This window comes from Pseudophryne corroboree, chromosome 5 (assembly GCF_028390025.1).
Source record: "Pseudophryne corroboree isolate aPseCor3 chromosome 5, aPseCor3.hap2, whole genome shotgun sequence".
NCBI classification, from domain to species: domain Eukaryota; kingdom Metazoa; phylum Chordata; class Amphibia; order Anura; family Myobatrachidae; genus Pseudophryne; species Pseudophryne corroboree.
In genome coordinates, this window is record NC_086448.1 from 679,446,964 (window position 1) to 679,468,372 (window position 21,409).

Consider the following 21,409-nt stretch of genomic DNA (forward strand, 5'->3'; position numbering starts at 1 on the left):
GAACACCCACGGTGTTACTAGTGCGTCCACAGCTATCGCCTGAGGGTCCCTTGACCTGGCGCAATACCCCTGCTGAGGAAGTCTGCTTCCCAGTTGTCCACTCCCGGAATGAACACTGCTGACAGTGCTAGTACGTGATTCTCCGCCCAACGAAGAATCCTGGTGGCTTCTGCCATTGCCACCCTGCTTCTTGTGCCGCCCTGGCGGTTTACATGGGCCGTGATGTTGTCTGACTGAATCAGCACTGGTTGATTTCGAAGCAGAGGCTCCGCTTGACTCAGGGCGTTGTATATGGCCCTTAGTTCCAGGATATTGATGTGCAGACAAGTCTCCTGACTTGACCACAGCCCCTGGAAGTTTCTTCCTTGAGTGACTGCCCCCCATCCTCGGAGGCTTGCATCCGTGGTCACCAGGACCCAGTCCTGTATGCTGAACCTGCGGCCCTCGAGGAGGTGAGCACTTTGCAGCCACCACAGAAGAGACACCCTGGCCCTGGGGGACAGGGTGATCAGCCGATGCATCTGAAGATGCGATCCGGACCACTTGTCCAACAGATCCCACTGAAAGATCCTCGCATGGAACCTGCCGAAGGGAATGGCTTCGTATGACGCCACCATCTTTCCCAGGACTCGCGTGCAGTGATGCACCGATACCTGTTTTGGTTTTAGGAGGCCTCTGACCAGAGTCACGAGCTCCTGAGCCTTCTCCTCCGGGAGAAACACCTTTTTCTGGTTTGTGTCCAGAATCATGCCCAGGAAGGGCTGACGCGTCGTAGGAATCAGCTGCGACTTTGGAATATTCAGAATCCAGCCGTGCTGTGGCAACACTTCCTGAGAGAGTGCTACGCTGATCAGCAACCGCTCCCTGGACCTCGCCTTTATGAGGAGATCGTCCAAGTATGGGATAATTGTAACCCCTTGCTTCCGAAGGAGCACCATCATTTCCGCCATCACCTTGGTAAATATTCTCGGTGCCGTGGACAGGCCAAACGGCAACGTCTGGAATTGGTAATGACAGTCCTGTACCACAAACCTGAGTTACTCCTGATGAGGTGGATAAATGGGGACATGTAAGTACGCATCCTTGATGTCCAGAGACACCATAAAATCCCCTTCCTCCAGGCTTGCAATGACCGCCCTGAGCGATTCCATCTTGAACTTGAATTTCTTCAGATAAATATTCAGGGATTTTAAATTCAAAATGGGTCTGACCGAACCGTCCGGTTTCGGTACCACAAACATGGTGGAATAGTAACCCCCTCCCTGTTGAAGGAGGGAAACCTTCACTACCACCTGCTGGAGATATAGCTTGTGAATTGCTGCCAACACTATCTCCCTTTCCCTGGGGGAAGCTGGCAAGACCGATTTTAGGTAACGGTGAGGGGGCGTCACCTCGAATTCCAGCTTGTATCCTTGAGACACAATTTGTATAGCCCAAGGATCCACCCGTGAGCGAACCCACTGGTGGCTGGTGGCTGAAATTTCGGAGACGCGCCCCCACCGCTCCTGGCTCCGCCTGTGGAGCCCCAGCGTCATGCGGTGGATTTAGTGGAAGCCGGGGAGGACTTTTGTTCCTGGGAACTAGCTTTTTCCTCTACCCCTGCCTCTGGCAAGAAATGATGCACCTCTGACTTTCTTGCTTTTCTGTGAACGAAAGGACTGCATTTGGTAATATGGTGCTTTCTTTGGCTGTGAGGGAATATATGGCAAGAAATTTGACTTCCCAGCCGTAGCCGTGGAAACTAGGTCCGAGAGACCGTCCCCAAACAATTCCTCACCCTTATAAGGCAACACCTCCATGTGTTTTTTAGAGTCGGCATCACCTGTCCATTGCCGAGTCCATAAGACCCTTCTGGCAGAAATTGACATTGCATTTATTCTAGAGCCCAGCAGGCAAATGTCCCTCTGGGCATCCCGCATATATAGGACAGCGTCTTTGATATGTCCTAGGGTCAGTAAAATAGTCTCCCTCTCCAGGGTATCTAACTCCTCAGACAGAGTATCCGTCCATGCTGCTACAGCACTACACATCCAGGCCGCAGCAATTGCTGGCCTCAGAAGGGTACCAGAATGTGTATAAACAGACTTCAGGATACCTTCCTGCTTCCTATCCGCAGGATCCTTTAGGGCGGCCGTATCCTGTGCCACCTTCTTAGATAAGCGCATCAACGCTTTGTCTACCCTAGGGGAGGATTCCCAGCGTAACCTATCCGTTGGCGGGAAAGGATACGCCATAAGTAATCTTTTGGAAATCAGTACTTTCCTATCAGGGGAATCCAACGCTTTATCACATAACTCATTTAATTCATGTGAAGGGGGAAAAGTCACTTCTTGCTTTTTCTCCCCAAACATATAAACCCTCTTGTCAGGGACAGGGTTTTCCTCCGATATGTGCAATACATCCTTCATTGCTATAATCATGTATCGGATGGCTTTAGACATTTTAGGCTGCAACTTTGCCTCATCGTCATCGACACTGGAGTCAGAATCCGTGTCGACATCTGTGTCAACGAACTGGGATAGTGGGCGCTTTTGAGACCCTGACAGCCTCTGAGCTGTAGAATTAGAAACGGGTTGAGACCCTGACTGATTATCCAACCTTTTATGCAAGGAGCTTACGTTATCATTTAACACCTTCCACATATCCATCCAATCAGGTGTCGGCGCCGTCGGCGGCGACACCACATTTACTTGCACTTGTTCTGCCTCTACGTAACCGTCCTCGTCAAACATGTCAACACAAACGTACCGACACACCGCACACACACAGGGAATGCTCTAATTGAGGACAGGACCCCACAAGGCCTTTTGGGGAGACAGAGAGAGAGTATGCCAGCACACACCCCAGCGCTATATAACCCAGGGATTACACAGTAATTTAGTGTTTACCCAGTAGCTGCTGTTTATGATCATTTGCGCCTAAATTTATGTGCCCCCCCCCCTCTCTTTTTACCCTTTTTCTACCTTGATACTGCAGGGGAGAGCCTGGGGAGCTTCCTCTCAGCGGAGCTGTGAAGAGAAAATGGCGCTGGTTAGTGCTTAGGAAGAAGGCGGGCTTCTGTCCCGGGTCTGTGTAATAAAATGGCGGGGGCTCGTACATATACACAGTGCCCAGCTGTATATATGTGTCTTTTTGCCAAGAGGTATCCTAATTGCTGCCCAGGGCGCCCCCCCCCTGCGCCCTGCACCCTACAGTGACCGGAGTGTGTGGGTAGTGTGGGCGCAATGGCGCACAGCTGCAGTGCTGTGCGCTACCTCATGTGAAGACAGGAGTCTTCTGCCGCCGATTTCGATGTCTTCTTGCTTCTGCCGGATTCTGACTTCTGGCTCTGCGAGGGGGACGGCAGCGCGGCTCCGGGAACGGACGACCAAGGTTAAGATCCTGTGTTCGAACCCTCTGGAGCTAATGGTGTCCAGTAGCCTAAGAAGCGCAACCTAGCCGCAGTTAGTAGGTTTGCTTCTCTCCCCTCAGTCCCACGTAGCAGAGAGTCTGTTGCCAGCAGAAGCTCTCTGAAAATAAAAAAACCTAACTAAAATACTTTCTTATTAGCAAGCTCAGGAGAGCTCACTAAAAGCACCCAGCTCTGGCCGGGCACAGATTCTAACTGAGGTCTGGAGGAGGGGCATAGAGGGAGGAGCCAGTGCACACCAGGTAGTACTAAATCTTTCTTTAGAGTGCCCAGTCTCCTGCGGAGCCCGTCTATTCCCCATGGTCCTTACGGAGTCCCCAGCATCCACTAGGACGTTAGAGAAATCTGGGGTACCCTGGATCCAGAGGCCCATGCAATATAGAGCAGCGGTGACAGTGCTCTTTTTCACCCCCCCTCCAAGATGGGATAGCTGAACAGTCCCAGGAATTCTCCCGCCAAAAAATGGATAGTTAGGAGCAGTGGCGGATTTAGGGGGGGGGCACCAAGGCACGTGCCCCCCCCCCCCCCTGTCATTTTTTGTTGATTGTTGTGTTTTTTTTAGTGCGCACGGCGCACCCACCCGACATGAGGCTGCTGCTGCTGGTCCTGGAGGATGATCGTTCATGCTCTGCTCCACTCCAGTGTGTTCCTCCTCCTGATTGGCTCCCTGGAGAAACATGACATGCAGTCAGTGCATGTCACGTTTCTGTGCAGAGGAGCCGATCAGGAGGAGGAACTTCCTAGCTTCAGGCCTCCGCCGCCGCTGAGGGACAAGGACAACACCCAGCCAGTCACACAGCGCTGCACATCGGCAACGCACAGCACCAGTGTGACCAGCAGCGCCAGTAGCCCTCCCGTTACCCAGCCGCACACAGCAGAGCAACTAGGGTCCGGGACAGCAGCCGCCGGCGCCGTCAACAAGGGACAGCGCACCCACCAGCCCACCGAGTTACACCGCCACTGAGGGTCCGTACATCGCGCGTACTCCCAGCCTGCCAGCCACCAGAGAAAGAAGACACGCTGGTGCTGCGGACCGGACGCCCAGGCCAGCAAGCAAGAAGACGCCAGGCCCTGCTTTCTTCACTGGTGGTCAGGTTAGTCAGTGTCTGGTGAGCGGTGTTTTGCTGGGTGACCAGGGTGAGGGTAGAAGGCCCAGGAATTTAGGAGCCTGCTGCTGAGGTGGGGGCCTGGGGGGTCTCAAGTGGTGAGGACAGAGGCCTGGTGCTGCTGCTTATAGTGCCCCCCCTGTAATTTTTTTCTGGATCCGCCCCTGGTTAGGAGGTATATTGTTATTATTATTGCACTACAAAGATTCTGCAGCACGGTACATTCAATATACATAGTAACAGTGTACCCTGACATATTGTGTCAATGAATATGTCTTGGAACAACATATAGCAATACAATGACAGAATAGGATGAGACCACCGGGTTAGTATAAGGGCTGCTAACTATCTAATAGTGCAGTGGTTCCCCAACTTTATTGAATCACGGCACTCTAAAGTACAGTATCAGAATATTTTTCGCGGCACCCCTAGGCCAAAATAAATATTAAATTAAGTAAATTGTGTTTATATGGCATCCTGAGGTTCAATTGTGGTGAGGGACAGGATTCATTTCTGTTTGCCACATATTTTATAATTAAAAGCCACCAGCACTGGTTTTGCCTCTTGCATTGACCATACTACATAATTTGAATTGGTCCTGGACCACCAACCCAGGGAACCCCTGCAAGTGTCCCAAGGCACCCCAGGGCGTCATTGCACATAGGGGCAGATGTATTAACCTGGAGAAGGCATAGGGAAGTAATAAACCAGTGATAAATGCAAGGTGATAAAAGCACCAGCCAATCAGCTCCTAACTGTTAATTTACATATTGGAGCTGAGTGGCTGGTGCATTTATCACCTTGCATTTATCACTGGTTTATCACTTCCTTATGCCTTCTCCAGGTTAATACATCTGCACCATAGTTTGAAAACCACTGTTATAGTGCAAAAAGTAGTGGCAAGTTGCAGGGAGGGGAGGCAGTCCCACACTTGCTGAGCCTGTACACAAAGTAAGGGTGATCATACAGTATCAGAGACACTGAATAGACTTGGAGACAAAAGACAAGGAGTCCAAGTGGCATGGATAGTGCTTAGTATGTGAGAGCTTACATACTAAGGACTTACTGTAGATACTATTTAATTTAGACACAAGTAAACTGAGATGGCTTGTTATTAACTTGCTTCTTGATTCATCCCTTGGGACCTTGTCTGCAACTCCAGGAAAAAAGAAAGAAAGAAAAAATAAAGACTCTGTGTTGGGGCACTCATAACTTGAAAAATTAGTAGACGATAAGATTTAACTTTTATTTAGAATCATATAAAATTGGGTGTGACATCCTGCAACTCCAGGATTCAGCTCAGGGGGCCACAAACTGCATACCAGTGATGTACTTTGTGGGGTCCCTATGAAAACTCCTGGTGCGTTAGACTTTGTGCCACTGTCCACTGTTTAGTGCAAATCCTAAGTGGTAGATTCATAACAGCAAGTCTGCCAGCATCTGAAAAATTTTGCTGCATCATTGCAGCCACCTACCTCAGGTGCAAGCGGAAATGGGTATGATATCATCAGAACCAGTAAATTACATATCTATACCAGTTTCTATACTTTAACTGGAGTTAAAAGTTCTTGTGAAAGCTGGGTAACTGGTCTTGGGGCTTAATTCAGGTTGGATCACAAACCGTGATCCAGCTGGAATTTCTGCATTCGCTCGGCTGGCGCATGCGCAGGGGCCGTCCTGCACATACGCCCGCTTTTAATGTGGGCGCCCCACAGTATTTGCGAATGCCTCTGCCTGATTGACAGGCAGAGGCATTCACAGGATGAAAATGGAGCGTTGCGTGGGCCTTGGAAAGGAAGCATTGTGGGGGTGGTGGCATGGAAAAAGGGGCGTGGTGATGCGAACAGAGGGCGTGGGCATTATCGGGGTGGCGCATGACATCACACGCAGCCGCTCTGATCAAAAAGATGGCAAAGGGCCTCCTGCGCCGGCAGGATTCCCTAATTTCTGCGACCATGCACTAAATGCGATGCGGTCGCAATTAGTGGGTGGTTCGGGGGGGAGGGAGGGGTGGCGGTTAGCATGCTGGGTGGGCCCCAGCATGCGAGTCAAAGGATTGCAAATTCTGCTAAAAAGCAGAATTTGCAATCCTTACTGAATAGGGTTCATAGCCAGTGCCTCTACAATCCTAATTTACACAATATCCATAGCGGTAAATATGGGAGGAGCTCAAGTACAAATTTAGAAATGAGAGTAATCTAGTAAAATGTCAGTTATTAATGAGGGAACACTTTTCACATAGAGAGCTGCTGGATATACATTTATAATTATACCACTGCGGTGCAATCGTAATTGTCTTGTTTTGCGATGTGTCAAGATGTATAATAGATTTTTTGAGTCTACATCACATTAAATTTGCCTTGTCGCCTGTTGTTGTATGCAAACTTGTAATAAACCTTTGCATGCTGAACGTATAAACAGAAAGCAATGTTTTATAATAATTAAAATGCAATTATGTTTTAAATATTGTATAACAAATAATGTAATTTTCTGTAATCTACATAAGCATCAACCCATGCACTCTTTCATCCAACACAAATGGAAATCTATTGTCCACACTGCAAAGTTTGCTGTTTGAAAGCCAGGTTTTCAGAAAAGCCATATGTATGCAAATATATTCTATTATTACTCAAGCTGCATAATTGTATGCAAATGTTATACATCCATATGTTGCAGCTAAACCTAGAATGCTAAAATAGTTGTGGACAATGTGGAACAAGATTTCCACAATGCATCTACACCAGGCAATATATATTCTTATGGAAAGGCACCAGTGGCATTAAAAAATAAAAACTATTACAAATGTTTTCCCTTCCTTTACCCTGATAGAGATATTATGAAAAACACACAAAAACATGTAACTTTCAGTACTGAGAACTATGTGGCTGTATGAGATACTTGTTCTACATGCAAATGTTAATATATAATTTAATTATAAATTATTAGTGACTTGCATTATCAGTATTATAGATGAGTGAAAATCTACAAAGTATAATCACCTCATTCTTCATCTGGGCTCTGGCCCTGCTGCTGGAGCACATTGCTCCTCTGGGCAGTATTAGAGGCCTCTGTGCGGACTAACCCCCAATTGCACACTGCTGCTGCCACTTACCACCGTAGTGTCTGCCAATATGTAGTCCCATGCATCTTCCAAGAGCCGATCAAGTGGGGTGGGTCATACTATAATGAAAGCAGACCAGACAATGGGTGGAGGCAGACTGGATGACGAAAGGGAGTGCGCCATATAATAAGTAGTAGTGGGCTGGATGATGAGTGGGGGTAGTCCTGACAAGATGGTAGGGCTGGAGGTGTATGGGTGGGTACCACTGTCTTAAGTACCCCAGGCCCCCCAAAGGCTTAATCTGGCACTGTGCACACAGCAGCATAAACTAGTTTGATGCATAGACTAAATGGTGCTGGGTAGGGGGAAAGCAGGGGCCATGTCTGTGATTATGCAATTTGATGGTGACTGCATATATCATGGACCCACCTCCACTAAACAATGCTGAGATTACAGGCATTGTGAGCAAGGGGGTGGGGCCATGATGACCCTGGGGACAGGGCAAAAATGTGCCAAGAGGAAGTCTGACCCCAAAATCCACCACTGACACTACATAAGGAAAGCAGATCACATTTTATGTATTACAATCCCTCTAGAGTAGTAAAAGGTATCATATAGTACAAAGTCGTTCAATCTGTAAATGTTACACTGAGATGAAAAGAAATAGATCACAATGTTTTTTGGATAATTGGATTTACCGTTGGTAACTACTAATGTAAGAATTACAGCAAAAATACTGTAATAGAATACGAGTTTCATTAAGAATGCAGTTACAAATATATTTCTTGTCAATGAAAATAATGAGAAAATGAAAAAGAAATCAATATAACGTGTTGCTACGAACATTCCAATCCTGACAGGACCTTTTGCAAATATGACACTTTAGTGATCGATACAACAAGAGATGCAAGATATAGCTATAATATACAGTATGTAATATATTTCTCTGTGATGAAAAAACATTGATCATTTCATGTATGGTTTCACTGAATACACACATATATATACATATATATATATATGTTCTATTAATATATATAGTTGTACTGCACAGTATATCTTTACACAGATATACTGTCACACATATCATAATTTTGCAGGTAAGTACTTTATATGCAAATGTGCACACCACTTGCTTATCTACCCCAGTATCAGTGGCGTAGCAAGAGCCCCCGCAGACCCCGCGGTAGCTTGATGATTTGGCGCTGACTGACTGACGCTCCCATCAGCGTGCACTCCCACACACAGACCATTCACTGTCAGCATGCACTTCCACACACAGACACTTTACCCACAACAGTAACAGTGACTCGGAGCCCCCCCCCTCCAGTTGATAAAGGACAAAGACGCCGCAAAGCACTGTGGGGGATGACATAGGACCGCAACCAGGAAGTTTGCAGCCACATGCGGCGTGTGAGTAGTGGTACTCATTGCTCCTGGCCGGACTGATAAGCGCTGGGTACTTCAACACCAGGGCTCAATCAAGGAAGCTCTCATTAACCATCTGGATCCTGAAGAGGAGACTCAGCAGTGCAGCGCTTATCCAATGGGGGCGCAGTAAAAGAAATGTGGCAGGGGGAGCAAAATGTATAGTTAAGCCACTGTCCAGTATATCAAAATATGATGCATAATTTGGGCATGCACTCTTTAATGCTCATCAGGGCCAACTTGAGGAATATTAGGTCCAAGTAAGAAACATAAGAATGTCAATTAAGAGTACTGTCATTATGATGTCTATGTCATTTTTACTTTGACAAAGGTTTTTCTTAGAATGTATAAAAGTGAGTATAGGAACGGTCTTTACATCATAAGAGAAATAAATGGATTCTGTGTATTTTACTCTGTGTAGCTGTACCGTACTGTACAGATTATGCAGTACTTCCATATGCCTTAACGTGTGCTTTTTTATTCTTTTCTGGTTAATGTCAGGTCTGCCTTGCCTAAGGAGGTCAGATAAGTCTTCAACTATATTGAATATCACCCCTTAAAACAACATTGAAATACTTCTGTAAAATGAAACTTAGTGCAGTATTTACAGATCTCCTGCATTTTAAGGTATATTTTGTGTCTAGCAAGCACTAATGGCACGGACACTAGCCTTACTCACCCAACATTATTTGGATTGATCAAGATCTTTTTTTATATAGTGGTGAATTAGTCATTAGCTACATCAGCACATGTGTGTCACTGACCTACAAAATGGCAAAGGGACTCCTTTCTTCACACTTGTCGGTGTTAAACAGCTGTGTGGCCAAATTGGCAATGACTGATCATTTTGTGGAGGGAATTCTATTAGAAGCAAGATTTCCATTGTGAGCTCCTGCATTAATATTTTATGGGTTGGGTGTGATATGTTGACATTCATCCTGTTGACATGTTGATGTGACCATAGTTGATGTGACCATAGTGTCAATGTTGACATTCATTTTGTAGACAATGATGATATGCCAACATGTTAGCATGTCGACATATCATCCTGGTAGCCCAGCAGTGACTTCACTTCTCCTGTTGGCTGCAGCGGCTCCAGCAGTGTCTTCTGGGTACCGACGGTTGTGTGATTATCACTTCAGGACCAGACATCTGATGATCCAGTGTTTATGTGAGTATTTCTCCCCTATCCCTAATCCTAATACCTACTCCTAACCCTCCCTCCAGTGCCTAACCCTAATCTACCTTACAGCCTAACCCTAACCTCCCCCTCTAGTCTAACCCTAACCCTTCCGCCCACAGCCTAACAATGTCAACATTTCGCCTGTCAACATTCTGATAATGTCAATGCTTTGTCAGCATTTTATGTGGACACCATAAATGTCGACATTAAAATTGCTGACTACATCCCTAGTACATGGACATTGTACCACATTAGGACAACACAATTTGGAAACTATTATGCAATTAATGTAAAAGCAGATTAAATCATGCATTGTGCAAGCTGAGAAGAACAATTTTCAAGCAACGCAGTGTATACCATAGCAAATGGCCATACCAGGCAATGTGGAAAGTGTTAGTGTGTGGTTTGCTTTAACCCTGTTATTAAGTCTGTAGCACAAGCAGTGTCGGACTATGGCAGGGGAATGCAGTAGTGGAAGTCCATGCTTAAGGGGTGTGGTCAGCAATACAGAGTCTTGGCTAACCTTTAGAGATGGTTAGCCAACACTGCATGGTCTGGGCCCATTCATAAATACAGTTTATATAGTAAATACTGATACCACATGTATGCATGATGAAGTACCAGATTGATAACAGAAAATCAAAGGAATGAATATGCTATTGTCCTGGAAATACATTATGTACCAAAATTATGTATATATGTATATGCAGAAAAATGATGGTGATCCTGTCTATATGTACTGTACCACAGTAATGTACTGTACATGGGATAGGGGACACTGGTACAGTGAAACTGACCGCCCAGTGTCTTATATTAGGTATAGTCAAGAAAAAATGCATACCACTGTAAAACAAGTCAACTATCTAAGCTCTTACAGCTGAGATAAATGAATTGTAGGTTAGTGAATGCAAAGCTACAATGCAATTTAAGTCACTGGCAGAAACTGCGTTCAGTACATTAAAGCCTACAGCCAACAAGAGGAAGTCGTGTTGTGACCAGAGGAGGATTTACCACAAGGCAACCAAAGCAGCTGCTTAGGGCCCTGTTGGTCTCAGGGGGCCCTACTGGTCCCATGGGGCCCGCCAACAAGGCTGCATAAAGGGCATTTCTGTCAGATCATGAGCTTCAGGCTGTCAGCTCCAGCGCATGCCGGTGTCTCCAGACCTGCAGCACTGTGCGTATGACATATCATGACACAAGTGTGTATGACGTCAGATGCTTAGAGAGAAGAGCTGAGATGTGCACAGAAAAAAACTGAGGTCTTGCAGTATACTTTATTACAGGATTTTTTTACATTTTATATAATATCCACCCCATACTTCAAATTCCAATCAGGCGTGAGTGAGGTATGATGGTGGGAGGAATGATGGGGGGGGGGGGTAGTCAGTGAGGATTGTTTGAGGAAAAGGGGCCACAAATTGGTACCTTGCTTAGGGCCCCATGAGATCTAAATCCACCTCTGGTTGTGACCACCCATTTTGATTGGTAGGAGGGTGACTCTTGGTGCAGTTTTTTTTTAAAGTGAACCAAGCACCCATGTTCATCAGTGGTCCTGCTCCACAGTGTGCTGACCCTCTCTAATATAGTAACAATCTATATTTCCAAAGCATAGTCTGGAATCTGACTTCTAGAGAAGGGGGTGTTCTCCTAAGTGGATGAAACAAAGGGGACAATTCAAATAAAGGAATGTACGGGCAATGTTGGCGATGTGCGATTTTGACAGCATTTAAATGCAGGCAATGGCACCCTAAATTGCTCCTACATTGTCCATTTTACCTAAAAGTCCCATAGGAATGTGCAGAAAAATGCACAACAATGTAAGTGCACTCTGTCTGCTGGTCTTCCCAATCCTGCCACCCATTTTGTTCCACCCCACCAACTCTGCCCACTGCTCTGTCCTAATCCACCCCACCTTTCTGGTCTTTGCTCTGCCACCTGACCTGTCCAGCACCCAGCAATCTCTCTCTCTCTGCTGCTCTGCCCACCTGCTTTGTCCTGCCTCCTTCCTCCTGAGGCTGCATACTTACCCATTTCTGGTGGGTCCTCCTCCTCGCTGTCTAGGCTAAGGTCTTTTCTGTTGCTATAGCAGCAGGAGTTAGAAGCACATGTCCCAACTCCCACTGCATATGTATGTTGGAGACAGGACAAACCTTAGTGAGTATTATACAGATTGTTTCATAACTGATAATAAACAGTTATAGTTTAAACGTGCTAAGAACTTTCTATCTTGTCTTTGCTCATCGTTCTAACGCAGCCAATCAGATGATATTTTAACAGCAAACGAACCACCCTGCAATGCAGAAACAGACAATGCACCAAGCACGTTAGTCATGCCTTTTTACTGCAATGCAATACAATACTATGCAAAAAGATCCAATTTCACTGAAAAGAGTATATATCTGATTTAAAGGGGAAGTGCCTAGAAAAACCTACCTTTAACCTGACATTTATTTTAAAAACCTTTTTGCAATACTGTTACACTTACAGAGTGGTTTACGTGATGTCCTCTACTACATGTCACCGGCTGACAGCCATCCGGGATTGCCTTGGACTGTCTGGATATTAGGCGATCTGTCCAGAGTCTGGAATGTCAGCAATCCCGATGGGATGGGCTGTTGCACATTCACTGCCTGCTGGGGACTGGAGAGGTGATCTCGAGAGTGTCAAGGGAGGTAGAAGTGGGCCTCTTGCAGTTCTCTGACTAGTCTATCTGCTGCCACCCTGAAGGCTCACTGGCAAAGGACGACTGATCCCAATGAGCTGCAGGAATTAATGATGATCTGCCTGCTGGCTGCCAGGATTATAGGTTTGCCTCTTATTAATGGACCCAGCAAGGCTAATGAAAGAAAAGGTTCACCTTTATAGAGAGGCACTCTGAGAGTACAGAGACCATCTGTGTGTGGTACTCCCCCTGTCACCCTCTGACTGTCACCCTCTGCCAGCAGACCCATCTGTGGAGCTTTTCACATAAGACACTATTGAGTTTAAAGTGGGCACAAATTATTATTATTATTAGAATAAAGAGGACATAGATAAGTATTACTTTAATAAATGGGTTTACATTAGTATTTTTTGAATAAAGGGGGCTAAGATTATTATTATTATTTGAATAAAGGAGACATTGACTATCATTAGACACCAGGAGGTTCTCTGTATTGTTTGGCGATCACGTGCACACTACCATGTGGCATTTTATGAACTCATGGTGGGGCCTAGAAAGGAGGGGGCCTTATAGCATAATTTTGCACCTAAGCCCAAAACTCTCAAGTTCTGCCACTGCTCCTATTTGATATGCTCCCTTTGACTTTTGATGAAAATAGCAAATCATGTTGCAAGTGGCTAGCATAATGTAAACCTGCGTATTACCCAAAGTCTACCATATTCAGGCATTCCCACTTAAGTTCACCAGTGCTATATATGACTAAATACATTAGGGTTCATGCATAATACTTCACCAAAGCTGTAGATACTTCATAAATCCTATACAATGCATTAAAGGCTTGCCAATTGTAGATGCCTTTCCTAACAAATTCCCATTGGACACAGATCCCGAGGGGAGGTGTGGTGGAATTGTGTCATCGTTGCTCCAACCCCTGCTGATTTGTTGGGGGTTGGGCCAAATGGCGCAAGTCACTGTGAGGCAGGGCTACAGTCCTAAGATTCCAGGACAACTGCTTGAAATGAACGAGTTTAATGGACATTCTGGTAGAACAGGCACATATGCTATGAACGTATCCTGGAGAAATGCTGACAATTACAGCTGGATTGCAGTGACAATGGATGAGGGCTTGCACTGATATAATGATGATGTTTATAGGGGTTGGGCTTGAAATGCTGGCGGATAGTATGCCAGCAGTCAGAATACCGTTTGCGGCATCCCGATTATCAGTTTTAAGGCCCGGGTAAAGTGTATCTGCCAGCCCCCCACTCTTGGCGGCACTGTGTATGGTATATAATATCTCTGTGAGTAGGAAGTATTTCGCATTTCAGTCTCTTGTCAAGTGTCCTTGATACTCTGCTTTCTAAGTTGAGGTATGTTATAATCAGCTTGAGGAAATAAGAAATGGTGGGAATTGTAGTATTTTAAGGTCTTCTGAGAAATGATTTTGCATGATGTGCTAAGATGCACTGCCTCACCAGCAGAGCAGGTGACAGATTGAGAAGCAGAATATAGGTAGCAGCGGAGGACATGTGCCATACAGTGTTCTTGAACTCCCACTTCAATTAGTATTGTAATTAAATAATTAATTAATAATCATGATAATAATAATATTGAAATTTTACGCCTAGCAAGCCTATTAAAAATGCCTAATACAACTGTTCTCCTTAAACTACTCTTTATTTTGTTAATGTGTAATTTGTAACGTGTATCCCGCTGCTCTGTTTTCATGCCAATAAATTCCAGATAAAAACTTTAACCATAAAATATGTGCAGGATCTCAGCTTGTTTCTCATTTCTAATTAAAACATTCTGTGACATGAGCAGCTTAAAATGATTAACTCGTCTGCAGTTACAAATCCAAATAAGCGGCACCTGTAAAGCGTTTATTCCTGAAGGTACAAACAACTGTTTAAGAAGGATCATGCTGGCAAAACAGCTGCCTACATGCTGGAGAGGAAACAAGGTAATATTTTTGCGCAAACACCAGCTTTGTGTTTCTAGTTGTTTTTTTTTTTTTTTTTACTTAGCAGCCCCGTCTCATTAAGTGGCAAAAAGGCTTAAATGCTTTGTTGATAAATTATGATAATTCCTGATTGCGGCAGTTATGGATAGAGCCACTCATTTGCAATGCAGCTCTTTGAATTTGTTTAATTACAATTTGAAACAAGGCATAGAAGATTAATTAACCCACCTGGCTTGCTGGCACGTAGTCCTGGCTTGGCTCTGACATACTCATGTACATGTTATCGTTGTCAAACTGCAATATAAAATAACAGTTAAGTGCTTAGTAATATTCTTTTAATTCCTATTAGTCTGACGAAAATATCCCTACATATGAAATGATGCGCTAACATAAAGACAGTGATTCTGCAGGTTGTGTTGCTGTACTTTACTGTGACATTCATTGAACTGGCATGTCAGTGATTTGCGGTAATTAGTGCAGTAGTAATTATACCAAGCAAGCAATAAATGAATGGTTTCCTTTCATCCACAATCTGTTACCAAACAAAATGGATCAGTGTGTGTACCAAGTATAGATATTGCCGCTGGTCCTAATGAAGTGCTGAATAAATTGCATAGTTTCTCATGGGAGAAGGCAAATAGATTAGTTACAAAATGCATAATGATGTATTCCAATGTCTTATCTTATTAAAACAATGTATTTCTTAATACTGATTTGTAAATCAAATAAATAAGAGTGTCAGGCAGAATTACTGCAAGGGACACAGACGTTTAGAGCGCTGCACTATTAATCCATGAAGCAGGTCTTGGTCTAATAAGAACAGAAGGAAAAGGACAGATTGTTTGCTTATATAAAACCCTGCATTTGACACCTACCTTCACTATAATAATTCAGTGTGAGAAATAAAATAAGCATTATCAATGCAAAACCTCTCGAAAAAAATAAAATAATTTTTAGAGTGTGTTGCTGTGACAGTATTTAGTGCCTAATTCAGACTTGATCGCTGCAGCAAAATAGTTCTCTAATGGGCAAAACCATGTGCACTGCGTGTGGGACAGATATAATATGTGCAGAGAGTTAGATTTGGGTAGGTTGTGCTTAAACTGAAATCTTAAATAATAATAATAATTATAATAATAATAATACTTTATTGTCATCAATAGTTCAAGAAAAAAAATACATGAACAATCAACGAAACTAAAAGCAAGCATATACAGAGACCATGAGAACAGAAAGAGCACTCCTGAAACCAAGACATTCTCAATTATCAATTTATCTCGGTTTTGTCCGGTTTAACATGTTTACTGCTGTTGGGAAAAAACTACCCCTTAACCGGTTAGTCCGACAAAGAATAAAACGATAACGCCTATTAGATGGCAACACAGAAAACATCCCCACATTAGGATGAGATAGATCTCCCAAAATACTTCTCACCTTAGTGAGGAGCCTCTTTTCATATATATCCTGAATACAGGGCAAACTAACTCCAATAACCCTGCTCGCAGTTTTAACCACTCTCTGAAGGGACTTACGTTCTACGGCAGTACAGTTACCAAACCATACCATAATCCCGTATGTAAGGACACTCTCTAAGATGGCCGAATAAAAATTTACTAAAATCTCCTTACGTATTCCCGCCATACGCATTTTCCTTAGTAAAAACAGGCGTTGTTGGGCTTTTTTAACAACACATCGAGTATGAGTGCCCCAGAACAAATCATTAGAGATGTTAATACCCAGTAATTTAAAAGACTCAACTGTCTCCACTACCTGGTTATTTACAATTATAGGGCAAAAAGGCTACTTATGCGATTTCCTAAAATCTACAATCATTTCTTTCATTTTTTTTACATTTAGGATTAAATGATTTGTTTGACTCCAAGCTTCTAACCTAGCGACCTCAGATCTATATTCTGACTCATCGTCCTTACTAATTAAACCTACAACTGCAATATCATCGGCAAATTTAATAATGTGAACTGACTCCGATTTAGAAATGCAATCATAGGTAAACAGCCCACCCAAATCTAAATTTCTGTACACATGTTATATCTGCCCCCCCCCTCCCGCAGAGCACATGGTTTTGCCCATTAGAGAACAATTATATGTACAAGTAATGTTTGCTACATCCTTCTAGAAACTATACCTAATCAGTGATAACATATAGCAAAAGTCCGCCCCTCATGTCAGTGCCGCCCCCCCCCCCCGCACAAATACAAAAGCGCCTTTGTATCTGTGGAGTAACTCCCGGCCAGCGCAGCTCCTGCGGCTAGCCGGGAGTTGTGTGTCGCTGCCGCTGGCCGCAGTGGCTGTGTGAGACGTCACGCAGCCGCCGCGGCACGCCCCCCCAACGGTCTGGCCACATATGTGTTGGCCGGACCGCGCCTACTAAATGGCGGCTTAACGCCGCTGTTCAGCCCCTCCCGCCCAGCGACCGCCTCTGTCTCAGAGGCGATCGCTGGGCACCGACGACTACCATGCGCCGGCGCACTGCGGCGCCGGCACAGTTCCGACCCGACTGCTGCGCTGCGACAAACTGCAGCGAGCAATCGGGTCAGAATGACCCCCTTAGTTCACTAAATTGAAGTTATCCTTTCATTTCTACACAAAGGATATACATTTACCAATCACACTATTGGTTATCCAGCAGGAACAGTGCTGAATCAGTTAAAGAAAAACACCAAATGGTATTTTAATTTTATTAACTAACTTCATAGAAGTTGTATATTTACAGGACCAGAAAAAAAATGAATGTGAGATTTCAAACAAACTTTGGTAATTTATGTAAAATGATAGATGCTTCATAATGTACATATCAATTCTGCCTGTAGTGTAGTGTAGTCTACCAAGTATTGTACATATGTAAGGATTAATGTGAGATTTACAGGTAACACTAACTAAAATATTAAAGAACAAAGTTACACTCACAGCTATCCTTATTTTCTAGGAACAGTCCAAAATGTTTGTCCAGGGAAATACCTTTTTTTTATTTATTTAACAAAATTGAATCATTTGTACATTACAATTACTCTTTTACTAACCCGTAGATTCAATTCTTATTGTCTATTCTTATTTTATGGTCTTCATGAAGATATGTGGATCTAATACAACAAGGTTTTATAGACACCAGGGTGTAAATGTAATAGAGTGCGAGTTGCCGAAGGTGTGGAATTCGGGCGAGAATGCCCATAATTTTAGTGGCAATCATTTACAAGGTTGGTGAATACCAGGGGGGCCGCAGGGAGGGCTTCTGGGGTTGGCGGGTGTGGTCGCTCACCCCCCACACGTCACACATGCAGAGAGAGGACACTGTTTCTGCCTCTCTCCCCGCGGCAGCACACAGCAGAGTGTGTGCTGCGCTGGGGAGAGATGCTGCTGCTGCAGCAGTGTCCTCTCTCTGCCAGCGGCGGCAATTTCTACATCGGGGAAGGGGGAGGGGGCAGTGGGACTCGGGGCCCCCTCAAAAAGCCAGGGTAAAGTGGACTTGCCAGCCCCCCCTCTCAGCAGCACTGTGTATGTGCGTAATATCTCTGTGAGTAGGAGGTATTTAACATTTAAGTCTCTTGTCAAATGTCCTTGCTTTCTAAGCTGATATTTATTTAAGAAGCATACTAAGAATACATAAGTATGTTATAATCAGCTTGAGGAAATAAGAAATGGTTGGAATTGTAGTGCTTCAAGGTCTGTTGAGAAATTATTTTGCATGACGTGCTAAGATGCCCTGCCTCACTGGCAGAGCAGGTGACAGATTGTAGAGCAGAATATAGTTTGGAGCAGAGAAGGGAAAGGGGGACATGATAGAAACCTTCAAATATATCAAGGGTTTTAACAAGGTCCAGGAAGGAAACATTTTCCAAATGAAGAGAAGCAATAGGACACGAGGGCATCCACTGAAACTGGAGGGGGGGTTAAGGGTAAATTTGAGGAAAAATTACTTCACAGAAATGGTAGTGGACAAGAGGAATAGCCTCCCATAAGAGGTGGTAGAGGCTGAGACAGTAGAGCAATGTAAACATGCATGGGACAGACATAAGGATATCCTTACAAAGAAATCAGGATCAAATAAGGTTTGAGATAAAAAAAAAAATATGGTAAAAAAAAGGGGCAGACTAAGTGGGCCAAGTGGTTCTTATCTGCCGTCAAATTCTATGTTTCTATAGTCAGCAGCGGAGGACATGTGCCGTACAGTAAAGAGAAACTAAAAATAAAAGTCTGGTGAGAGAAACAGAGGACAAGCTGGTAGGTCCCAAGAGCCTGATTCAGAGCTGCATGAAAATCCATTCAGAGGCTTGATTTTAAGATTATTTCACACTGTGCAAGCATTTGAGATGAGCAAATTGAACTATGGATGATACCAAATTATACATATTTCAGCCTCATCTCCAGTTACTGCCAATTTGGCATGAATGGGTGGAAACTGGACATCTGCATGTAGGCTAAGCACATGTTACTGGGGTACAGGCATTATTGTGGAGAAAAGTAAAAGGTAACTTGTCCTAAAATGCATATTTTACTATTTAGTATATGGGGGACTGGATGGTGTGAGAAGAAAGAACTTGCCTACCATACTTATACCTGCCTTCTGATGCATCACTGTGGCAGGCCTGTCATAGCTGGAATACTGTAAACTATAGTTGACATGAAGATGGACATACAGTAGTAACCCAACAATAATCAGATTCACCCACTGCATACAATATTTTGGCCTCTGACTGATATAACTGGCAATAAGAGCATGTGGAATGTAATGCGGGCCATATATCTATACAGCAATTCACCAATGCACAGATTACAATTGGCGTTCTGATCCTCCGATTTGCAAACTTCAATGATCTGTGATTTGTTGGGGTATCAGCAAAATCTTACATGTTAAAACCCTCGAGTCGCCAATTCTGATCATTTTGGGGTCAGAATCAGTGAATTGGGGATATACAACATGTTCAATTTTGCCGATGACCCGACCCCTGCATTGGCAAAAATGTGGTATTGCCCCAACTGACTGTAGATGTATTGGCCATTTAAGATTGATTTTGGACTACAGCAGCTGGGACTACAAACACCCACACAAGTACACTAAATAGTAAGAATACATTTTGTTTTAGATATCCTTGTGGTCAAATGAATCAACATTGAGTTAAGTGGGATTGGAATTCTATGCACACCTCATATAGACATACTGTATTATGTAGAGAACATTTATATTGGGTTTTTGTTTAATTTCTATTTCAGCATTTCTTATTTTGTCTGTATTTGCTTTTCTTCAGCTAAATTTACATGTACTGTACATTGTAATCTTTAAGACCTTTAAATATATTTTACCAGATTGTTTCACTGACAGTTACAGTATTTATAAGGTACATATTCACATCACCATACTTAAATGCACTGCATTTTGTACTCTACAGCAAATCAACTTTTTAAAAATATTATTTGTATATTTTAGTCACTCTAAGGTAGCCTTTTAAAAAAACTTTTCTCCCTCAATGCGTAAATAAAAGGATTGAACATGTGTGTACCACTATGATATCAAGGATAGCCAAGAAGGTAGAAGTGGGTGCAGAGTACATTACATGGGCACGGACCTACTAGAGATGAGTAACCAAGCCCTCAAGATGGCATGGTCACATTCCCTTTGGTGAAACAAAGATTCTTCAGAAGGCTCCCGGTATTCACAATTGGACATGACCACTCCCCATGCTTGGCACACACCCCATTCTGGGGTCCAACAGATTTCTTTTGGCAGCCATGTTGGTATTCACATATGAGGAATAATGGTATCTTTTTAACCACTGTCAGCACGGCTGTGTTATCAGCTGGCAAGTAGGCAACATTGACAGAACATGGCAATCTGGTGATTCAACCTGACAACCATATAAGTAAACCACAGCTTAATGTGCTCAATGACTGGGACAAAAGACCACATCTGTGTGTGATGGCAGCTTTACACAGGTTCAAAGTTTTTTTTACATTGCAGGGAGGACATTTGTTTTGGACATGAAGAAACCTAAGATCAGAATTCACTTTATTTCAATGATAATATGTGCATACATGTCTACTGTATTTCTGAATTTCAGGGTATTTCTTCCTTACTTCTGGAAGATCAAGGATCCTGCCTTATTTGCTAATGAAGTGTATGGGTGCAAAGCTTGATGTGATTTGCAGAAAATTTGGGTCATCATACCCAACAGCCCGTAGAGTGATGGGTCATCATGATCACACTGTGTTGTGCTATGATGATGCCACAACCCCACACTAGTATGTTTCCATATTGTTATTATTTATATGTTTTAAATGAATGAGAGGATGTTATTTTAAAGGAAATTATTGCTAACAAAAGTGGACTTTAAACACCAGGAAACTATAGATATTATCGAGCAAAACAATATTATTTAGGAATAGTTTAACTAAATTTAGTATATGCTATATTGGTGACTGAATTACATAAAATCAAGTCTGTAACCGCATTTCTGTAATATTTATCTCTTTCTCTATAAGTGCGATGCCTGGTGTCTGAAGCTTTTGTCCAATCCCTGTTGCTGCAATTTTTAAAGTGACTATATATGCCATCAACTCAAACACCATTGTGTATAAAAATGA

At 43.6% G+C, this 21,409-nt stretch overlaps 1 protein-coding gene and 1 long non-coding RNA gene across 4 annotated transcripts in view; one reads left to right on the top strand and one right to left on the bottom strand.

Annotated features, from left to right (window-relative positions):
* The window catches only part of TOX (thymocyte selection associated high mobility group box), a 367,184-nt gene that overhangs the window by 197,401 nt on the left and 148,374 nt on the right, over window positions 1-21,409 (bottom strand). For 2 of the 3 annotated variants that reach the window (XM_063923769.1, XM_063923768.1), the window contains exon 2: window positions 15,041-15,106. The exons of the other annotated variant lie outside the window; for it this stretch is intronic. In XM_063923769.1, the coding sequence (XP_063779839.1) occupies window positions 15,041-15,106 (66 nt within the window). The remainder of the gene's footprint in view (window positions 1-15,040; window positions 15,107-21,409) is intronic. 3 annotated transcript variants of the gene reach the window in all.
* The window catches only part of LOC134928258 (uncharacterized), a 93,507-nt gene that overhangs the window by 53,836 nt on the left and 18,262 nt on the right, over window positions 1-21,409 (top strand). The gene's annotated exons all lie outside the window — the stretch shown is intronic.